Below are 22,184 nucleotides of genomic sequence, written 5' to 3'. Positions count from 1 at the left end.
GCCCAGCGGGGCCACATTCTGGTGTTTGCTCCACTGTGAACCTGGCGCCAGCCAGGAATTGGCTACTTTAAAAAATCACATGTTGCGTCTCTGTTAGGAGACTATAAACTATTAATGGTGTATAGACAAAAGCATCTTAGTGGGTACCTAGTAATAGCTTTTTTTTCTTTTTTTAGGTTTGTGTTTATTATGGGAACCTCCATTTTTCTGTCAATGAGTTCCATACTGCAGCGGGGACGTTCAAAATTCAGGTTGCTGGGGAAGGTTGTGTGGAGGAGTTTCCTGTTAATCTGTATAGGAATTATCGTTGTGAACCCCAATTATTGCCTTGGTCCATGTAAGTATTTTCCCCCTCTGTTAGTATATATTCAGGTGGAAGTACAGAAATTATGTATTGTAATTCGAAAGACGTGTAATTCCTCCGTCTCAGGTACCTGCCAAAAGAACAGTTATTAGAAAAGTATACGTAACGCTTGTATAAGCTGGGCCATTATTGTTGTTACACTGGACGTTTGGACCTGGGAGGAGCCTCCAGGGTGACCCAAAGCCGTCTCTTGCCACGAGAGACTGAAGTGCTTTCCCCAGGTTAGCTGAGTGTAGTGAGGGGCAGGGTGGGACCAGACCAGGTCCCTGGGCTCTCAGACCCTGCCATCCTGCCGCCTTGGTTTTATCAGCTTTCTCCATAAGGCTGTCGTGTGGTGGCTCAAGAATTCACCTTTGTCGCCACCAGTATGCCAGCTGGGTGGCGGGAAGGAATGACGCCTCTGTCACTGTTTTAGCTGTGTGAGCAAGATGGGAGAGCTGAGGGAAGGTAAACCCTGTGTGTGGGCCTGGTATCAGAACTGAGGACGGCGGTGGCTGCTGTCCTCAAGGGGCATTAAGCAAAGAGGACACGAGTATCTAGATGCCAGCCAGAGGAACCCGCCAGCCAGAGGAACCTGCTGGCCAGAAGCACTGAGACTTGTGGCGTTGGTGGGGGCAGAGGTCCCTTCCAACTGGGTCGTAAGGGAAGGTGCCACATAAAGGTGATTCAGCGGGTCTCCAGAGGTGGGCCACTGCCCACAGGATGATACATTCTGGGGTCTGTTCTTGGGTTCACATTCCAGGGACACAGTCATGTGACCCGTGGGGCAGGGGGAGTCTGTCGGGGCCTGTGCTGGGGCTGCAAGTTCCCGGTGGATGTGCGAGTCGAGTCCGTATGGTTAGGAGAAAGGGCCAGGAGATGAGCTCTTGGGGCAGGGGAGTCCTTGCTTCATGCCCACAGCCGAGGGGCACACTTTGGTTTCCATCCCAGCCGGCCAGCTTCCCGCCGTGAATGGCAGCCGTGTCTCCTGACTGTATATAGTATTCCCATCTCTGAGATCCTAAAGGAGACTTACTCAGGTGCCATACAGGTGTGCCTCCCCCTTAGAAAAGGTCGTGTTGTCTGGGGTGAAATGAGAAATGCCGGCTAACGTTCGCTGCACTTGTACCTCCCACAGTGTCTTGGGATAAGGTGCGACTCCCGGGCGTGCTCCAGCGGCTGGGGGTGACCTACTTCGTGGTGGCCGTGTTAGAGCTCCTCTTCGCAAAGCCTGTGCCTGAACGTGGTGCCTGGGTGAGCGACGACACCCCTGTTTTCAAACGAGAGAGAGCAGGAAGTGCCACGTGTGGTCGTTGGAGCTTTCTGTAGTTGTGAGTGCGGTACTGCACTTCAGTAGGCTCTTTAATGCTGTTAGGCATATACTTTCTTTTTCCCTGCAGTTTAGTTAGTTTCATTTAGCCTTTGTATCAGTAGTTTTTTTCCCCTGTGGTAAAAAAACAAAACAAACAAAACAAAACACATGAGATCTGCTCTCCTGTCACATTTTTAAGTGTCCTGTGATCAGATGCATTTGGATCGCGTTAATATCACCATCCTCTCATTTGCTAGTTCATTGTCCTCGTGGTATGAGATACATTTTTAAACACTTGCATGACAGGTTAACATCTATTCAGAAGGCAAAGGTTCACCTTGGAGGACGAGTGCCAGGCTGGGGTGGGGGGGAGTCACAGTGTGTCCTCGGCCGTTTCTGCTTCCTGAGGACCACGTGGGTCGCTTCTCTGGTGATTCCTTTCTGTCTTCCTGGAAGTTGCTGAGTTTACCCTGGTGACAGCGATTCCTTTTTCCTGATGGAGGTAATAATTCAGGTGGGAGTGTTTAAGCCCTTCCATCTGGGTCCTACTAAACAATAAATTAATAAAGCTGTACCTGTTTTCTAGCTTCTTTCTGTGCGTATAATTAACAAATTCATCATCAAATCCTAGATTCTCTCGGTTGCTCAGTTGCGTGTTTTTGGAGTGCATTTAATCGTTCCTTCACCTCTTCTGCCTTCCCCGTGGCCTGTGTGTGCCCTCTGTTATGGATTTCCTGAATGTGCAGTGAGACCAGACATGAGCAGGTGAAGCTGGGCGTGGTTAGCCAAGTGAGGGACTCAGGGACTGTGGAGGCTCTTCCAGGGTCTGTCATGGCCACCACGCTGGAGCCAGGGGTTGGGTGGGACCTCGAGAATAGGTATTATAGGTGGGTTACACCCTTTTTTCTTTAACCAGTATGGTTGCAAAAGTTTAAAATTTTTTTTCTTTAAGATTTTATTTATTTATTTTTTAGAGAGAGGGAGAGAAGCATCAGTGTATGGTTGCCTCTCATGTGGCCTCCCTGGGGAGCTGGCCTGCATCCCAGGCATGTGCCCTGACTGGGAATCAAACTAATGACCTTTTGGTTTGCAGTCCGTGCTCAATCCACTAAGCTACACCAGCCAGCCTCATTTTTCTTTTTTTTTTTTTAATTTTTTTTATTGATTATGCTGTTACAGTTGTTCTATTCCCCCTTTCATTCCCCTCCACCCTACCACCCGTCCCCACCATTACCCCCCCTTTAGTTTATGTCCATGCGTCTCAAGTTCTTTAGATTCTATATTTCCCATGCTATTCTTGCCCCCCCATCTATTTTCTATCTACTGTCTATGCTACTTATTTTCTGTACCTTCTCCCCCCTTCTCCTTCTCCCACTCCCCTGTTGCTAACCCTCCTTGAAATCTTCATTTCTATGTTTCCACTCCTGATCTAGTTGTCCTTTTAGTTTGCTTTTGTTTTAGGTGTGGTTGTTAATAACTGTGAGTTTGTTGTCCTTTCACTGTTCATGTTTCTTTAACTTCTTTTTCTTAGATAAGTCCCTTTAACATTTCATATAATAAGGGCTTGGTGATGATGAACTCCTTGAATTTGATCTTATCTGAGAAGCACTTTATCTGCCCTTCCTTTCTAAATGAAAACTTTGCTGGATAGAGCAATCTTGGTTGTAGGTCTTTGGATTTCATGACTCGGAATACCTCTTTCCAGCCCCTTCTTGCCTGTAAGGTCTCTTTTGAGAAATCCACTGACAGTCAATGGGAACTCCTTTGTAGGTGACTGTCCCCTTAGCTCTTGCTGCTTCTAGGATTCTGTCCTTCATTTTAATCTTGGCTAATGTAATTATGATATGCCTTGGTGTGTGCCTTCTTGGGTCCAACTTCTTTGGGACTCTCTGAGCTTCCTGGATTTCCTGGAAGTCTGTTTCCTTTGCCAGATTGGGGAAGTTCTCCTTTATTATTTGTTCAAATAAGTTTTCCACTGGTGGCTGTGCCTTTCCCCCTTCTGGTACCCCTATAATTTGGATGTTGGAATGTTTAAAGATGTCCTGGAGGTTCCTAAGCCTCTCATTTTTTTGAATTCTTGTTTCTTCATTTTGTCTGTTTGGTCATTTTTTTCTTCCTTCTGGTCCACTTCCTTGATTTGAGTCCCAGTTTCCTTTCCATCACTATTGGCTTCCTGTGCATTTCTCTTCATTTCAATTAGTTTAGCCTTCATAAGTTCCTCTAATTTGTGACTAAAATCAACCAGCTCTGTGAGCATCCTGATCACCAGTGTTTTAAACTGTGCGTCTGAGAGTTTTGCTATTTTTTCATCGCTTAGATTTATAGGCTCTGGGGCTTAGAGATCTTCTTGAGCCATTTTTGGTCTGTTCGAGCCCTTTAAGTGTGAGGAACGGAGCCTTGGACTCCCAGGTCGCTGGGTTGTGACGCTGTATGTGTGGGCGTGGTCAGAGCAGGGAAATGGCGGCACCCTCTGCGGTTTCGTGCCGCTGGGTGAGGAGCAGAGCCTTAGGTGGTTCACCAGGGCCGGGCCACTCAGAGTCGCTGGGTTATGAAGCTGTATGTGGAGGTGGGGTCAGAGCAGGGAAATGGCTGTGCCCTCCCTGCCGCTTGCCGTGGGGACCGGCTGGGTCCCGGTCCAATCGCCCACTCCCTCGCTTGTCTATCCGCGCACCAATGTGCGACTACAGTCAACCCGCAGCCCTGCTCCCTCGCTGTTTCCCCGCGGTTGCTCGCTTGGTCGTTCACTCGGTCGCTCACTAGGTCCAACCCTGCGCCTGGATTCCGTCTGACCGAGTTTTCCTGTGCAACCCCGCTCCACCAGCTGCTGGTTTCGCCCCTTACCGGTCAGGCTGAAGAATTTGTTGTTAACGGACTTCCGAAAAGTTCAATTTTCCGTGTTCTGGCTGTGTTTTCTGTTGCTAATATTTAGTTGTCTCTAAACTTGGTTGTGTGAGAAGGCACGGCACATCCACCTGTGCCTCCATCTTGGCGGAAGTCTCATTTTTCTTTTAAAACATTTCTTCTTTAACTTCTGTTTTAGAACAGCTTTATTAAACTATATTTCACATACCATAAAACTGACATGTTTGGTGTGTACAATTTAGTGATATTTAATGATACTTAGAGTTATGCATGCATCATCCCTGTCTCATTCTAGAACATTCTCACTACCCCCAAAGAGACCCTGGTGCTCACTACTGGCCACTTTGTCCCCTTGCAAGTCCCCTGGCCCAGCTCAGTCTACTTTTTGTCTATAGATTTGCTGATTTGGGATGTTTCATATAAAGGGAATTACATAGCATGCAGCTTTTGTGTCTGGCTTCTTTTGCTTAGCATATCTTTCAAGGTTTTTCCATGTGGTGCCCTGTATTAGTGTTCAATTCCTTGGTGAATAGCATTCTGTTTGGTAAATGTGCCACATTTTGTAACCCTGCATCAATTGATGGGCATTCGACTTATTTCCACTTTTTGGCTATTTTGCACTTTAATGATTCTGTGCACATTCGTGTCCAAGTTCTATGCGAACACCCGTTTTCATTCCTCTTGAGTACAGGAGCGGAATTGTCCACTGATTTCTTTTACTGTGGTGTTTCATAGAGAGGGAACATCTAGGTCACAGAATACAAATGAAGTAAACTTGCGTGTACGTTTGTATCGCTACAGTAAAGGCCAAGAGAAGAACCACAGGGACTTTTTCAAACACATGTACTGCGTATCCATTCCCCTTCTGTTTGCATTTGGTTTACATGTGTTTTGATGCCCCTCACTCAGGAGGGAAGATGCTCCTCTCTTCAAGATATCATACCCAGCTGGCCGCAGTGGCTGTGCATCCTGATGCTCGAGAGCATTTGGCTGGCCTTGACGTTCTTCTTACCTGTTCCTGGATGCCCCACGTAAGTGCCCCTCGTAGGTAATCCCTTTTGGCATGTCCTTGTCTGCTAAGTCGGACCTTCTAGGGCTCCGCTTTCAAATTTCCCAAGTCAAAGGAATCCTCATTCACTCTTTCTTCTCCTTTGAGGCCTGTTTTATTTGGGGAGGAAAATTGGGTGAATGTCCAGAGGAGTGTCTGTGAGGTTTTATTCAGGGTCAGTTTGAATGGAAGTTGCCAAACCTTAACATATGGGGGGCAGTCGAGTCACAGAGCGTTGGTGTGAGGGTGGGGGCTGTTCCTAGGCCTGTACGGGGTCTTTGAGGGTCTTTGTCGGGCTGCCTACACAGCCAGTGTGTACTCTTCCCTCTCTGGCATCTTGTCAGTTAAGTGTGTGTTCTCACTCCCCCAGCGGCTACCTCGGCCCTGGCGGCATTGGAGACCTGGGGAAGTATCCAAATTGTACTGGAGGGGCTGCCGGCTACATCGACCGCCTGCTTCTGGGAGAGGATCACATTTATCAGCACCCTTCCTCGACCGTGAGTGACTCGGGCTTGCACTCAGAATGGAACATGCAGCAGCTCTGAAGGGAAGGAAGGGAGACAGGGCTGGGCAACTTCCAGTCGTGTCCATTTAATAAACTGTGATGGGAACCAGTTTTTATTTGAAAAAGGGACTGACCGTAGTGACTGCAGTGTTCGTCGTGGGGCAGCACGCAAACATTACTTCGGGTCTTAAAGCGAGAGCACCTTGTGTCAGTGTGCGGCCTGGTGCTTCTCTGTGTCCCAGGCCAGACTTCCTGGCAGCTGATGCTGAGACAGATTCAGGTGCTGAAGGTCTGTCAGGCAGGCATCCCTTGGAGGTCAACGCCTGCTGGGGAGTGAAGGGCAGAGGTAGCTGCTGAACTGCATTGCAGTCCAGCCAAGGCCTCAGCTGATCTCCTGGGGGGGTGGGGTGGCCCTTCGGAGTTGTTCTGAATTGAGGGGAGAGATTTGGCCCTTCTATCACTGGCTGGGTGGGGACTGCCCCCAGTAAGGGGTGTGACTCCTGAAGAGGCAGCTCTCTTCAGTCAAGGACAAATCCAGGAGAGGGTCTTGGCTGAGAGCTGTTGGCCATTGACGCTTCTAGCAGCTGAGGAATGAAGGCTTTAGTCCTGAAAGGGGTGGGGGAGGGGGATATTTGGGTGGTACATTAATACAGCATCCACCACACTATTTCCACATTTCTACACTTCCTACAATAACTTTTATAATAAAGTGATATGGAAGTGTTAAATATGATTTGTCTTAAAAGAAGATAGGAAATGCTGAAGTTACAGTAGGGCTGACCACAAAGAATAAACTGGGAAATGGTGAGGGTGTTGTACCTACTGTGTGAAGCTGGTTCGGGATGCATAGTGTTGCTGAGCTGCCGGGAGGCGAAGTGGCAGCGCTGGACTGTGGCGCAGCCTTGGTCTCTGCATTCCCTTCCGAAGGGCGCGCACTTTCTTGGCCAGAAGTGTTCTGCTTATAAGCCCCCGGAGTTGGCCATGGAGTTCTGCAGTAAAAACAAAGCCCGCTGAGTGTTGCAGGGCGTTGAAGTCTGTAGTTGGTCTGTGGGCTGTTGGTGTGTGTATGCGAGGTCACTGAGTGCCGCTTCTTGTCCTGCTCTGTTCAGGTGCTTTATCACACCAGGGTGGCCTACGACCCGGAAGGAATCCTAGGGACCATCAACTCCATTGTGATGGCATTTTTAGGAGTTCAGGTATTTGTACATTTCATCAGGAGACTCTTTCTGACTGCCTGTGATTGCCGATTCACCACTAATTCATAAACTATTTCATTAAAGTAAATAATTGGAAGCAGATCACCTTCTGTGTATTACAAGTCTAGTAAATTCTGTTTACATTTGACAGGTTGTCAAAACTAAAAGTCACAAAAATTCAGCACATTCAAATAATTAGGTATCATGTCTATATTCTGAAAGTAAATTCTTACTTTTTCTCATGGCTCTTAGAGATGGGCACAGCAGTTTCTGATAGAAGATTCCCTGCTGGACTTGGCAGAGGGTTTGGGTACCAGTGACCCTGGGAACTCACGGATGACATCTCTTCTTTCTTTTATTTTTAATTGATTTTGGAGAGAGAGAAGTGAGAGAGAGAGAGAGAAACATCAATTTGTTGTTCAACTTATTTATACCTTCACTGGTTGTTTCTTGTATGTCGCCTGACCTGGAATCGAACTCACAACCTTGATGTATCAGGACAACACTCTAACCAACTGAGTTACAGTCAGGGCTCCTGTCACATTTCTTTTGTGTACACTTTACATGGTTTCAAGTTGTGTATTTTTAAAAATATTTTACAATTTATTTGTTTTCGGAGAGAGGGGAAGGGAGGGAGAAAAAGGAAGAGAAAATACACAAGGGAGGGAGAGAAACATCAGTAGCCTCTTGATGGGTTGCCTCTCGCAGGCCTCCAAACGGGAACCTGGCCCGCAACCCAGGCACGTGCCCTGAATGGGAATCGAACAGGTGACCCTTCAGTTTGCAGGCCAGCACTCAATCCACTGAGCCACACTGGCCAGGACTGGCAGGATTCTTAGGCAAAGTTCAGATTGTACTCTTTTTAAAATGTTTCCCTGCCTGCAGTTCCACGCTGCCCTGTCCCTCTTTGATACCACCGCCAGACTGGACCATCTGGCAGGCCAATCTGATAGGGTCCCTTGGTACTGTTTTGCGGGGGGAAAGTGACTTTCCTTGGCTCCCTATCACTATGGGGGGAAAATGGCTCTCAGTCAGACTTAGAGTCAACCCGACTGTCACCTCCCCGCCCTCCCCGCCCTCCAGCCTTTCTGAATGACCCGCAGCACCTCAGGGGTGCTCTTCCTGTGTTGCACGCCTGCCCTCCGCTCTAGGACACTTCCTTTGAATGTCTTTCTCCCCGCAGCTGGTCCCGCGTGCCTCTCCCAGTCTCCACTAGTCCAGGGCGGGAATAACAGTGCCTTTCGCTCTGTGATTCCTGTGTCGATCGGTGTGCTGGCTGATGAGTCAGATGAGTGATTAAGATAATGGAGGAACATGAAATAAGAATATACCTTAGGTGATTCTCTTGGTCATTTTGTGTTTTCTTTTCCAGGCAGGAAAAATACTCTTGTATTACAAAGAGCAGACCAAAGACATTCTGATCAGATTCACTGCCTGGTGTTGTTTTCTGGTGAGTAACCGACATTCCGCCCTGAAAGGCCTTTTCTTCACACACACAAATTTAAAAGGAAAAAACGTTTAGCAACGTTGGTATATCAGCTGTCACCGTAGGCAGTGTTCTTCACTTGAATGACTGAGGGGAACAAGTCTTTAGACCTAAGTTCTCAGGTTCATTTTTTAAGGGAAATGTTGTTATAAAGAAGTCAGCGTTTGCCATCAGCCAGCCAGCCAGGAATGCGTGGAGAATCAGAACCGAGGTTTGGGTCTGGGTGGGGAGCCGCACTGGGAAGGTAACTGGCAGATGGTGACCGGCTTCTGGGTGTACGGGGCACGGAGAGGTTGTGAGGCTGACGGGGCTTTTCGCCCCTGACCTTGCATTCGCGTTTCCTCCAGGGCTTCATCGCTTAGCTTTCCTTCAACTCAGAGGAATGCTGAAAAGATGCTTTTAGAGAATATGTTTAGTCACGTGTCTTAAAAACTTTCTCCAGTTAAAAGCATGTGACACAGTTTTCAGCTCCCCTGCAAACAAATAACTAATATTTTTCCAATTTAGAGCATATTTTTTTTGAAATAATATAACAAAACTTTGACATCTTTCTCCCCCACCATAGGGGCTTATCTCTGTTGCTTTGACGAAAATTTCTGAAAATGAAGGCTTTATTCCAGTAAACAAAAACCTCTGGTAGGTGCAGAAATCAGGGTCATTTCCATGGTCGTGACTGGGCGTGCTCTCGTCCGCGGTGCTCTCAGGAGCCCCGGAACAGCTGGTTCCCCTCCCCTAGGTCCATCTCCTACGTCACCACACTGAGCTCCTTTGCCTTCTTCATCCTGCTCATCCTCTACCCCATTGTGGATGTGAAGGGCGTGTGGACAGGAACCCCGTTCTTTTACCCAGGTGAGCTGCCTCCCACCCCAGACAAAGGTCAACTTTGGTAGTGACCACCTGGCTGGCCCAGAGAGACCTGCCGAGCACGCCCCGGGCCGGGGCCTGGAGCCACAGCCCTGGTGGCATGTTCGCACCACGTGGGCTGAGGGAGAAGGCAGTGGGGACCGCGCCGCCCCAGGCCATGCAGCTGGCACTGGTCCACTCCGAAGTGGTCCCCCTGTTTTACCTACTTACACTGGTGTTTGGTATTGATACCTCAGGCAACGATTCAGGGAGTATCATTGAGTTTCTGATGTTTCAGGAATGGGGCGTACTTTCTGCCTTAATGTTAGTGCCGTGCTTACCGATGATACATAAGACATAACCAGAGATGATACCGAGAGATAAACAGAGCAGTCAGTGTATGTGCGGTTCTCCCGGGGACTGCAGGGCAGACTGAGTAGCTCCAACGGCTCATTTCAGCCCTCTGATCCCAGTAACAGTTACTGTCTTTGGACCTCGGGCTTTCTGTGAGAGAGTATAAGTCAGTAATTTTGGCTTTCCTTTCAGATTTAGCATTCAGGAATCACACTCTTAGGCGTATTTCCTAATAATTTTTTATGTAGTTTACACTTGAGTATCTAAGATTACGTGTCACTTATTGTTGGCACTAGAGGTGCGTGCTTTCAGTTTTCCGCTGCACTGAAGTCCAATGTCGAGAATTAAGTAGGAAGACACGATCGTCTGTGTCCCTCTTCAGGAATGAACTCCATTCTGGTGTACGTCGGCCACGAGGTGTTCAGGAACTACTTCCCCTTCCAGTGGAGGCTGCAGGACAACCAGTCACACAAGGAGCATCTCATCCAGAACATCGTTGCCACCTCGCTCTGGGTGCTCATTGCTTACGTTCTCTATAAAAAGAAGGTGTTTTGGAAAATCTGATCGCTCCAGCCGAAGCACACTGCTGGCAGACTCTCTGGCGGGCCTGGGGGGAGTGCTGACACAGCCTTTATCAAAGGGAACCACTGATTACATGGTCATGGGCGTGTATTGCCAGGTCATTGGGGAAGGTACTGATGTGCTCAGGCTCGTGGGCTGGAACAGGACTGCCTGCAAGTTTGGGACTTAAATGTTGGAAGGTAATTACCTTTCTCCCCGATTTCTCGGATGGCTTTCGCAAAGGCAGTTGCCACGGATGGGCATTTGCCTCTGTGGCAGATGGAACCGTGTAACTGATGTCCAAATCTCGCTGATCTCGTTTTCCTGCACACTGTCTGCGCCAGCCACGGGTACCGTTGTCTCTGTTTCAGCTGACTGTAAAGCTGACTGAGATGTGAGGTGTCATAATGCAGTGTAATTTTTTTTTAGTGAAATTTAATGTTTCAAAAAAGTCAGGGTAATTTACCTTTCAGGTCTGCAAGACATTGGTGGGTCCGAGAAAATGCCTTTCTGTCAGAAGCTATTTTCTTTTTTCCCTACTTGATAAAAAAGTTAAAATATAAATGTGTTATTCCCAGCCACTCTTGCTTAGTTATATACTTATGTAGCTATGTATTGCCGTGTCTATCAGTCACCTGTGTGCCCACCCACCTGTCTCTCTGTGTATCCACACGGTAGCTGGTTCCCAGGGACAGAGCCATGGAAGAGAAAAGCTCACTGTCTTGCATGTGGCTCCGGCTTCGCCGCCCTTGCCATAGAGGATGCCGGCAAGTCCCTGGGCCTGCCTGAGTCTCGGCTTCCTCATCCGTGAAGTGAGGGAGGTAGCGATGACCTCTCAGGTCCCTTCCAACTCTTATGACTCAGTGAGGTGGGCGGCATCGACAGCTTTTCCGAAATCCTTAGAAAAGTCGTTTTATTACAGACAGCTCTTCAAGATGAGCGATAACGCAAAGTTTCAAAAGCTCTCGTTGGAGTAAGTCTTTCCAGAGTGACCCTCCACAGTGGAGGCACCTTTCCTGCTGGGAGCCACCAACCCGAAGACACCCTTTCTCGGGAGCGAGGAAGGGAGGGCACCTGAAGAGAAGCTGCGCTTTTCCATGATGCATCATCATACTCGGGAGTTTTCCGTGAGAACTCCATGTTTAAGGGGAATGGGACAAAAGCTTGTGCTTTAGAGCATCCTTCTGTGGCAAGACGGGGCGTCCGGACATCGCTTCGTCGGCCGCCGCTGCCCAGATGCCTTCCGCTCTGTGCTTCAGCCCAGACTCCACCCCGAACCCTCCCCCGGCCTGGCCCTGCCCGCGTGCACCCCACCTGGACGTCCGCCAGCCTCCCCAGGCTCCCCTTCCTCCGCCGGTTCCCCAAATTCACGCCTTCTCCTCTTTGGCTTTTCCTAGCTCTGTGAGTGGATCATCTCATCGCAGGAATAAAGCTGCTGCCACCATCACTCACCTACCTCCATTATCCCCCCTTTTCCCGTATTTTAGCCAGTGCTGCATCTCCCGTCTCCACCTTCCGGTTAGCATCTTCCTTTTCATTGGCACACTGCCTTATTACTCTGGTCCAGACCCTCGGGGTTCTGTTCACACTGACCTCCCTCAGCCCCTCCTGTAGTCACTCTCCCTTGTCGCTGGATTAAGCTGTATGAAGCAGAGTTCAGAGCACATCACCGCTTTATGAAAACCAACACTGAAGCCGATACAGCTCTGCCGGACATACACGACCTTCCTCGGCTGAGCCCAGCGCACCCAGCTGCCTTCCCTGCCCCCAGGCCCACCCTGCTTACTGCAGCCGACTGGACCCCCGACCCCGTCACTTGGCCAGGACCTCCTTTTTCTGACCTTGATTATAGCCTTACTTTTCCCTGCATTACTTTTTCCTCTTCATTTCTCCTGTGTATGTTTGACCTGTCATTTTAGACCCTCTCCTTCAAAGGCACCTCTCTAATCTCTTACGTCATCCAAAGGTAATATTTTCTTCCTCTGGCTCCTTGTAGTACCTTGTCAGGACCAATTCCATGGCCCCATCACTTTGTGAGAGTTACTCGTGTACCTGTCTCGTTTCCCATGCTGGACTGGAAGCTTGCTAAGAGCAAGAGTTATGCCTTGTTCTTCTGCGTATTCACGGCACAAACACAGTGCCTTATACGTAGCAGGCACTAAATAAACATTTATTAAAGCAAAGCAAAATGGTGGCTGTCTTTGTTTTTAATATGAAAGTGCTGATAACATCAGCATCTGGTGTGCCCCGTGACAGTGGTCGTGGAGCTGAGGTTTGGGGAGTCATCGCTGAGGAAACCTGCGGCTGCCCTTCCCTTGTGGGGAGCCGTTATGGACGGTCACAGCTGAGTCACCCAAGTCTCAGCAAGTGAAGCTGGGCCAGCCTCTCCAGGTGAGGCGCCCCGAAGCCTTTCTTAAACTGGGGAGTGTATCAGGATGTCTTGAGCCCTGGGAACGGGTCCTGGTTAGGCCCAGTTTTAAGGGGATTCACCCCCTAGGAGAAGCCCTGAGGTGGGCTGGCTCCTGCGTGGCCACTTGGCTCTGCCAGCTCCCTCAGGGCCGTGGGAGCGCTGCTGCCCCGACACTCGGCCGTGGGACACTCGCTGGGTGGAGGGAGGGCCTCCCTCAGCCTGGCGTCTTTTCATTTTACCAGCCAGGCAGCCCTCCCTCGGGCCTCATAGGCCAGCAGTGTGTCACCTGACAAAAAAGCCAGCAGTGACGAGGGAACTGGTTTAGCCCATGTTAGGTGGCCTAGGTGGAGGACCATGGTTACCTCCTTGGGAATCCCATAGCTGGTGTTCGTCTTTAGTTGCCTAGTTTTAGACTCTTCACTTTTCCCCAGTGTACCCAGCCAATGTTTGTCTTTTGGTAATCAGCTTTCATTGGCCATTAGTTCCAAAAGACTGTTTTTCTTCAGGCCACATGCAATTTCCAAATTCAGCATTGATAGAAATGGTGCATGTTTGGGTCATGTCGGGAAATGCCTCGGACTTCACAAAGCCCTTCCCTAACCATGTCTGTCAAAACGTCGTGACGACAACGGTGCCGTCACACTGGTGCCCGTCGCCGCCTCCCACCTGAACTGCTGCTGCCAGGGCGCCAGCCTCACCTGCGTGTCGAACGCACGGGCCGTGTTCTGGGTTCTGCTGGAATTCTTCTGTGACTCCTGGGACTTTATAGAGACGTTGTCTTTCTGATTTTCCCACCTTTCATGGTCAGCTGTTTATTTTTCTGTCCTGTTACTCTGTCCTGTCTGGCTTGGAGCCACCCCTGTTCTTTGCCTGGTGCCGCACCATCTGGACATTAGAATGTTTTGTTTTGATGTGTGCTGCCTCCAAACACCAACATGAAGGTGTTAGAAAAGGCAGGCGAGCGTTTGCCTGTGGAGGGACGAAACTGGTAAAAACAACAGGATGGTCTGTATATTTGTACTCATTGCATTGATAAACACTAAAATGACCTGGAGGAAACATTTTCTGAGATGGGGTGTTTACTATTTAAACCATTTCACTGATTTTAGTCTATCTATAAAAGGTCTTTTCAGAAAAGATTTCTAAAACTTAAGCAAAGTAACTGAATAACTTAGTTCTTTCATTCTTAAAGAGCCCCTAGAAACAAATGTTTGTGTGTTTACCGACACGTTTCTAGGAGAGCAAAGATGAAAGTGGACCCAGCAGCCAACACTGGCCGAGCACTGACCAGCGAGTTGCTCTTCCAAGCGTTTCACGTGAAGTCACCGGCAGCCTTTCCAACAGCCACCTGTGAGGGACGTGCCTTTGTCTTTGTTTGTCAGAGAACAGGCTCAAAGCAGAGAAACTGTCCCTAGTACAAGGTGAGTGAAGGGCCACCCAGAGGCAGAGCTGGGTGCTGGGCAGTGCGGCCCACTGTCCCCACAGCTGGAGTCTGAGGCGCTTCCCCCGACCACCACTCTCTCTTCTACGCTGTTTGGCAGACGCTGCCTCACCCACCCCAGGGCTCCTTTAGCAAATTCATTCAAGTCTATTTTGGCATAAAGGTTTTTGGTATTAAAATTTCCAGAATGAAAAAGCCTAGTATTGTGCTGATGTGTAGTATTTAACCAAAACCTAACTCTGGAAAATCAGATATTGAGGTCATGGAAGGAATAATGTCTTTATGTAAGTAAAGTACACCCTTGCTCAGAAACTCCTAAGAATTAGACTTCCGCCAAGATGGAGATGTAGATGGAGGATCCACCTCGCCTCTGTGCACAACCAAATCTAAGAACAACTATTTTTAACAGCAGTCACAACCAAGCCACACGGAAAATCGACAATACGGAGTCCAAAGGACAACTAGATACTCGGCTGGACCGGTACGAGGAGCGAGGCCAGCAGCGGAGCAGGTTAGCAAGAAAAAATTCCCGGGGCGGGCGCGGTGCGCGCAGGCAACCGAGGGCGCTGATCGCCAGCCAGCTGGCTGCCGGAGCGCACAGGGAAGAGGCGCGGTGGGTCGGTCGGTCGCGCGCATTTACGTGTGGAGAAACCAGTGAGAAGGGAAAACCTCGCGGTGCAGCAGGCTCGCACAATTAGGATCGGATAAACAAGCCCGAGGCGTGTGAGTGACTGGATGCGCTGGGCTAGCGGAGAGGAACGCCATTGCTCCCTCTCTGACCCCGCCCCCACACACAGCGTCACAAACCAGCGACCTGGGTCGCCCCGTCCTGGTAAACAACTAAGGCTTTGCTCCGCTCACTTAACAGCACGAATAGACCAAAAATGGCTCTAGGACAACTCAGAGCCCCAGAACTGATAGACCTAAGTGATGAAGAAATAGCCAGTCTTTCAGATGCACAGTTCAAAACACTGGTTATAAGGATCCTTACAGAACTGGTTGATTTTAGTCACAAATTAGAGAAACATATGGAAGCTAAATTAATTGAAATGAATGGTGATACAAAAGATACCAATAGTAATGGAAAGAAAATTGGGACTCAAATCAAGGGAGAGGACCAGAAGGAAGAAAAAAATGATCAAACAGAAAGGAATGAAGAAATAAGAATTCAGAAAAATGAGGAGAAGCTTAGGAACCTCCAGGACATCTTTAAACGTTCCAACATCCGAATTATAGGGGTACCAGAAGGGGGAAAGGCACAACCACCAGTTGAAAAATTATTTGAACAAATAATAAAGGAGAATTTCCCCAAGATGGCAAAGGAAATAGACTTCCGAGAAATCCAGGAAGCTCAGAGAGTCCCAAAGAAGTTGGACCCAAGAAGGAACACACCAAGGCACATCATAATTACATTAGCCAAGATTAAAATGAAGGAGAGAATCCTAGAAGCAGCAAGAGCTAAGGGGACAGTCACCTACAAAGGAGTTCCCATCAGACTGTCAGCTGATTTCTCAAAAGAGACCTTACAGGCAAGAAGGGGCTGGAAAGAGGTATTCCAAGTCATGAAAACCAAAGATTTACAACCAAGATTGCTCTACCCAGCAAAACTTTCATTTAGAATGGAAGGACAGATAAAGTGCTTCTCAGATAAGACCAAATTCAAGGAGTTCATTATCACCAAGCCCTTATTATATGAAATGTTAAAGGGACTTATCTAAGAAAAAGAAGATAAAAAATATGAACAGTGAAAGGACAGCAAACTCACAGTTATTAACAACCACACCTAAAATGAAAGCAAACTAAAAGGACAGCTAGATCAGGAGCAGAACCATAGAAATGAAGATCTCATGGAGGGTTAGCAACGGGAGTGGGAGGAGGGGAAGGGGGGAGAAGGTACAGGAAATAAGTAGCATAGACAGTAGATAGAAAATACATAGGGGGGAGGGTAAGAATAGTAGGGGAAATACAGAATCTAAAGAATTTGAGACACGTTCATGAACTAAAGGGGGAAATGGTGGGGGAGGGGTGTGCAGGGTGGAGGGGAAGGGAGGGGGGAATAGAGCAAATGTAATGGCATAATCAATAAAAAAAATAAAATAAATTAAAAAAAAGAAACTCCTAAGAATTAATATAAATTTTTAAAACCTCCAAATTTAAGATGATTTTTATTTACAAAACAGGTTGATTCTGTTGTTTTACAAAAATTACAAAAAATGACTTTTAAAAAATAGAAATAGCTTCTCAGGTTCTTGGAAACTATCTGGAAGGAGTTAAAATGCGGATGGTCTTCTTCACACGAGGTGTAAAGCAGCGTTCACCGAGGCTCGGTGTCCTCCCGCACTCCCAGGGCCCAGCGCCCGGGCGCAGGGGCCCCGCTCAGGCCAGAGTCTGCAGGAGCAGGATCTTCTCGTTGATGCAGAACCTGTGCAGCACCGCCATCAAGTTCTCACCACAGCGGGACACCTGGCGCTCCATGGCCAGGCGGAAGTCCTCCTTCACACCCTTGGTGATACCCCGAGTGACCGTGTGATGCCTGAGGGCAGTGACAGGGAAACAGAGGACACCACGGTTAGCACCAGTGTCACAGCTCCCAGTGTCTGGGGTAGGAATAAAGCCTACCTCAAATCTAAGTAAAAAAACTTAAAATGAAAAGCCCTAACCAAATCATCCCCGTTGCCCATTCCTTCCCAGAGACTTAAAACTAGAGAGACATTTTCCCACTCAGTGAAAGAATATTTTAAAGATCGAAATGTTCAGTAAAATGTCACCTGCTTTGTTTGTGAACTCCTGTAGCTCTGACATTATGCACCCCTGCACTGATCTGTGTGTAATTCAGTTAGTCTGGGCCAGGGGGCTGCACAGCTGCAGAGGCAGCAGCAGGGAGGGCGGGAACCAAAGGATGAGTCAGCCACCAGCCAGACTGAGCTTAGGCACCTGGGTCCTTAAGCTGCTGCTCTGTGAACGGCTCAGAGATTGTGCATGGCCACCTGGCTGCAAGCCTCTCTGTCCCCATGCTGCCAGTGGCTCTAAGTGCTGAGGCCAGCCTGAGAAGCAGGAGGAGCTGGGGCTCCCAAGACACGGGTCAGGCCCAGGTGGGGAGAGAGAAGCAGAGTCACTGAAAGGCAGTCAGAGGCCAGCACACGGCAGAGCAGCTCTGGCCCAGGTGCTCGTGAGCCCAGCACGTTGGTGGGAGGGCCAGTGGGGCACAGGCAGGGTCTCCGACTACACTGGACACGCTGTGCTCTAGAGGGGGAAGTCTCAGAACAGTGAAGACACCAAAATGAAGAAAGGAAAAGGCAAATCTGGCAAAAATTCTGTAGGTGCAACTAAAGAAAGAGATTTTTAATACTTGTTCAGTAATTGGGTGGAGTCAGACAAACAGAAGCCATCTCCAGTCCCTACCCCTTCTTCCCTCAGACACAGTGAGAGGGATTTAAATTTAGATGTTCATGTATCGGCCAAAATAAGACTGTTGAAACCACTCTACAATGTTTGCTTTTTAAAACTTGTAAGTACAACAAAGTCAAAAAGTTGCCACGCAACAGAAGAAAAACCCAGGTTCGTCAGACCACTGAGGACGGGACAGTGCAGTGCCCACTGACTACGTGGTGAGACAGCACTGCCACGGAGAAAACGCACTTCTTCGGGGACACTTCTGATCAAGTCTGGCGGGTTCACTAGGTCGTCAGGGCGGTGGCAGTGAGGCCGAGGCCCGGCGTCCCACCGGGAGCACACACAGACGTTTTTAGGTTGTCCCGGGAGCCAGACTGAATCCCACATTGGAGCCAACTCTCTGAGTGACCGAACGAACGTTACGGGTACTTGCAGACAGTGATGGGCGTTGATGGTTCAAAGCAAACCCTCCTGTTATACTAGTGAAAATAGAATGAGCTGTGTCCTGCCGATCACGGTTCAGTGTTACTGTTCCCATGGATAAATAGCAGGTACAATTATATATATATATATATATCTGGTACAATATGTTTGTACCAGAGCCTCTATTCCTCTGGCAAATTTGGATAAGGGAGAGAATCAGCTATTGTGGTCTAAATTAGCCAATAAGCCTGACATTCTAGCCTACCAAGTATCTTCAGTTAAGAATGGTAAGGCCTGAAAGAAGTGTCAGTGACAGGCAAATGCTGGGCTACTGCCTGCTGAGACCAAAATCCTAACACTCGTCACTCATGAAAACTTAAGAGTAGATATCTACTTAAGTTTCCTGGTCCTTCGGTGTTTGTAACGGAATGCCTTATGTCTTCTCGGAGGAGAGGGCTCAGTGCCTAACGTGCACTTAATCTGACCCAGTTTTATATAACTTTCATTTTTTTCCAGATCCATAATGATTTTTAAATCGAACACAAAACACTGGCAACTTATGGAAAAAAATAAGAAATGTTACAATATTACAACCAGATGGTTTTGCCAAGGAATGCAGAACGAATTAGAAAATAAAGAAAGCATGAAAAAGAGCACTGAGGAACACAGAGCTGAAAACCATGGGCAGTAAAACATGTTGACAAACAGCACACTATGAGCAGGTGTTTTTCCACTTGGTACCTGTCAGCAGTCTGTATGCTGGGCTGAAGCACAGGTAAGAATTCCTGCTGCAGTAACCCCATGGGAGGGCTAGTAGGCCTTTAAAAAACAGCAAACGGCAGCATTCAAACACCCACACCGACTCACCCTGCACTGCAAAAACAACACTCCAGAGAAAATGCACAAGACTGGAAGCAGACCATACAGAGACCCCTTCGCCACCACAGGCCCCCTGGCTGCAGCGCTGTCAGGAGGACGAGAGAAGCTAGCGCGCTCTCTCACTGCCCCCGCTGCTGGGCCATGTCCACGGGCATCCTGGTTCCTGGTCCCCGAGCTCAGCCCACTTGACATTGGCATAAAAAGCAACCACTGAGGAAGAGGACGGTGAGATGCAATTGAATGGCAGTGGGGAGAGGGGTTAACACCTGAGAAGACACGTTTCCAGTCCAGCCTCCTTCACTCTCCACTCTTCTTATGCCCACGCCAATCCTAGAAATAAACCTGGTGACTTTTTGTAACCATCCTTGACGGGATTGAAGCCTCAAATCGAAGAGGCCCTTCCAGAGAACTAGAGGGGCTGGTACTATTTTTGATAAAGAAAGGTCGAGTTTGAATTTCAGAAAGTACTGAGAAAAGGAAAACAGGGGCGGGGGGTAAGCCTGGGCCCCACGGCTTTGCAGAGTTCTGTAACAACAAAGATTTATTACATTAACTGGTGGTCACCATATGGCATATTATTATCCACCCTATTCTGAGCACACACAGGACACCGTTTCCCATTTCATCCAGTCTACTGCACCTCAAACACTGCACGTATCAGCACAGAAATGTCTCTATTTTAAAATGCTTAAGGCTGACATGTCTACCTAACGAGTATGGAGCTGACCCTTCCTGTGCAGCAGCCCTGGTGCCCCGGGGGTGGTACCGTACCTGCTTGCACCCAGATGCCCCACCTGGCACGGACTAACAACCTTACCCAAGGGGAGGGGCTGCACGCTGCTCACAGTCTCTCTGCCACTGAGCTGCAGGGGCCACCCCAAAGGTCTGCAATGGCTTCAGAGGATTTGTTTGCTACCCAAAGGGAAAAGGAATATAGACAGTTTTACTCGAGATTTCATCGTACCTCCATTAGCAAGGGTGCTCGGGCTTATGCAGCTTGCTCCTCCCGCTGTAAGTTTCGCACAGTAATTTGGAATGCAGGCTTCAAATGAACTTTGAAACTCACACAGTGAAGACTGGGCAAATTCCTACAAGGTCAGCTCACTAAGTAAGTCCTCATTCCTGCTTCCAAGCTGATGGGAGAGCAGGTTTCTGATGAAGTTTAATGGTCTAGAAATTAAGTATTATATCGACCAATGTGGGGAGCATGGAATTTTCTCTCCAAAGCCTAAACACCCTTCACAATATTATGTGGGTGTCCAAGCCTCTTGCTTTTACTCCTCATCTTGGAGGTTATCTGCATGTATCCACCACTGTTTACCTCAGTAAAAACTGGCTAAAAAAAAAAAAAAAGGTTCAGTACAATTAACTTTGAGATTCAGCTGTTGATTTTTTGGCACCCATTTCCTCCCACTTCCACCAACAATTGAGCTTTATCTAATTAAAGTGAGACTCAGCTGTAGGTTTCATCCTAAGTAAATGGAGTTGGTTCTGCTGAGGCTGATTCTATATTGTGATAATCTGTGTGGTGAGTGCCAAGGGCATTAACTAAGAAACTGTTAAAGGTAGGTCTGTATACCCAGCCTCAAAACCTAGAAAAGAAATCACAACACGACAGCGGTTACCTAGGCCCCCAGGTCACAAAGTCACCCTCATTCTCAAACACACAAAGGCCATTGTGAACCATGCAGTTGATCCCCCAGCCGGTCTTAGGGAAGTGAAGGGATGGGGGTGAGCATGTCCAGGCCGTCCTGCTGAAGCAACCTAATGCATAAAGGTCTCGTGTTTTCACACAAAGCATTTGTTCTTTCATTTTAAACGTTCAAAACATTTAGTAACATTTGTAAGATGAAGGACAACCACCCCACTTGATCTTCCCGTCCTGCAGACCGGAGCCCACAGGACCCTACTGCTGACAGCACGGGCCTGCTGTGCGCCAAACTACGGAGTCACAGGAACCCAGAGTGGACGTCTCTAAGACTGCTGAGAACACATGTCAACCACTGCAAACTCGTTCATTTCACAGGTGAGGAAGAAAGAAAACGTTTGGGCCTTAGCAACACTTTCTCATCCTTCTGGGTTCGGTCTCTTGCAGCGACTCTGATACTGACTGAAGACACGCTGGAGATGCAGGACGCAAAGGAGGGCGTATGGCAATCAAACTACACGTGGCGTTCGTAGCACAGAGGATATATTACCCAAACTACAATGAGGACTGAAGGAGAGAAGCAAGATTCATGAGCTATTTAAAAATCATAAATGGTCAGTAGCTTCCTCTAGGTGTGGGAGGGGTGCCTAAGACTCAGCATCCCGCCGTCATTTCTTGGGGCAGGTGTGTTCGTGGAGGCTCTAGACTGGGCTATTTTTCTCTGTGCTATACAAGCAATGAAGATTCCTTAGGTGGCTTTCAACTTGATACTGAAATCCAAATACAGTTTATAAATAAAGTCTGTAGTTTTTTCCTAGTGAATTGTCCTAATCTGATACTTTAATTTATCAGGCTTAATTAAAAGCACTCTATGTCTAATCAGGAATTTGTAGGCAGTCTGTAAATTTTGGGAAGAAAAATATCATGAATGAGACTTGTCTAGTGAAAAAGTTTCAAAAGTGAAACGCTCCAATTCAAATAATGTTGTATCAGAAATGTCGTTAAGGAAACACCAAGTCTTTCTAAAGGCACCAGAATCAAATCTGTTCTCAAAAACAGAGACCAGGTGTTGATTCCTTTCTGTCAGATTTCTGGAAGGTGTAGAGACTTACAACTATTTCCCGCAAGCACACAAAAGGTGAACACCTAGCACAGGGAAGCAAAAGTCAGTCTGCTTACTTGATCAGCATTCCTTGATTGGGCAGTAACTCCAGATGGATTTTCCCACCTTCCTGAGTCCTTAAGTAGGCAAATTCCTCCAGCATGTCAATGTCTGCGGGCCAGATTCAGGATAACCACACGTAAGAGGAGGTGCCCTGGTCTCTCGGGTGAGGAAACAGATCTAGTGGAGGAACTAACACCCTCCAGCCTGTGCAGAGTCAGTACTGGAACTGGTCAGATTCCAAAGCTAACAATTCCTATACCAACCGAACTACCTCACCAAGATAAACATGCTTTTCACAGAGATAACAATCAAATG

At 48.1% G+C, this 22,184-nt stretch overlaps 2 protein-coding genes across 5 annotated transcripts in view; one reads left to right on the top strand and one right to left on the bottom strand.

The window, feature by feature from the left end:
• Positions 1-14,488, top strand: part of HGSNAT (heparan-alpha-glucosaminide N-acetyltransferase) — a 33,187-nt gene extending 18,699 nt beyond the window's left edge. For 2 of the 3 annotated variants that reach the window (XM_053659850.1, XM_037161238.2), the window contains 9 exons: positions 177-337; positions 1,482-1,597; positions 5,427-5,548; positions 5,936-6,062; positions 7,180-7,266; positions 8,639-8,716; positions 9,318-9,388; positions 9,489-9,601; positions 10,332-12,699. In XM_053659850.1, coding sequence (XP_053515825.1) covers positions 177-337; positions 1,482-1,597; positions 5,427-5,548; positions 5,936-6,062; positions 7,180-7,266; positions 8,639-8,716; positions 9,318-9,388; positions 9,489-9,601; positions 10,332-10,513 — 1,057 coding nt within the window. In that variant the 3' untranslated portion in view covers positions 10,514-12,699. Of the gene's footprint in view, positions 1-176; positions 338-1,481; positions 1,598-5,426; positions 5,549-5,935; positions 6,063-7,179; positions 7,267-8,638; positions 8,717-9,317; positions 9,389-9,488; positions 9,602-10,331; positions 12,700-14,157 lie in introns of those variants that run through there. The other variant, XM_053659851.1, reaches the window with a different exon arrangement.
• Positions 14,489-16,509: 2,021 nt separating this feature from the next.
• INTS10 (integrator complex subunit 10) overlaps positions 16,510-22,184 on the bottom strand; it is a 29,259-nt gene continuing 23,584 nt past the window's right edge. Inside the window, exons 16-18 of one of the 2 annotated variants that reach the window (XM_037161223.2) lie at positions 21,884-21,977; positions 18,919-18,996; positions 16,510-16,894 (exon numbers count right to left, since the gene is read on the bottom strand). In XM_037161223.2, coding sequence (XP_037017118.1) covers positions 16,738-16,894; positions 18,919-18,996; positions 21,884-21,977 — 329 coding nt within the window. In that variant the 3' untranslated portion in view covers positions 16,510-16,737. The remainder of the gene's footprint in view (positions 16,895-18,918; positions 18,997-21,883; positions 21,978-22,184) is intronic. The other variant, XM_037161214.2, reaches the window with a different exon arrangement.

Source organism: Artibeus jamaicensis, unplaced genomic scaffold, assembly GCF_021234435.1.
Source record: "Artibeus jamaicensis isolate MK-2021 breed Jamaican fruit bat unplaced genomic scaffold, CSHL_Jam_final scaffold_833, whole genome shotgun sequence".
NCBI lineage: Eukaryota > Metazoa > Chordata > Mammalia > Chiroptera > Phyllostomidae > Artibeus > Artibeus jamaicensis.
Note: the sequence above shows the minus strand (reverse complement) of the source record. Positions and strands in the feature narration are given on the sequence as shown.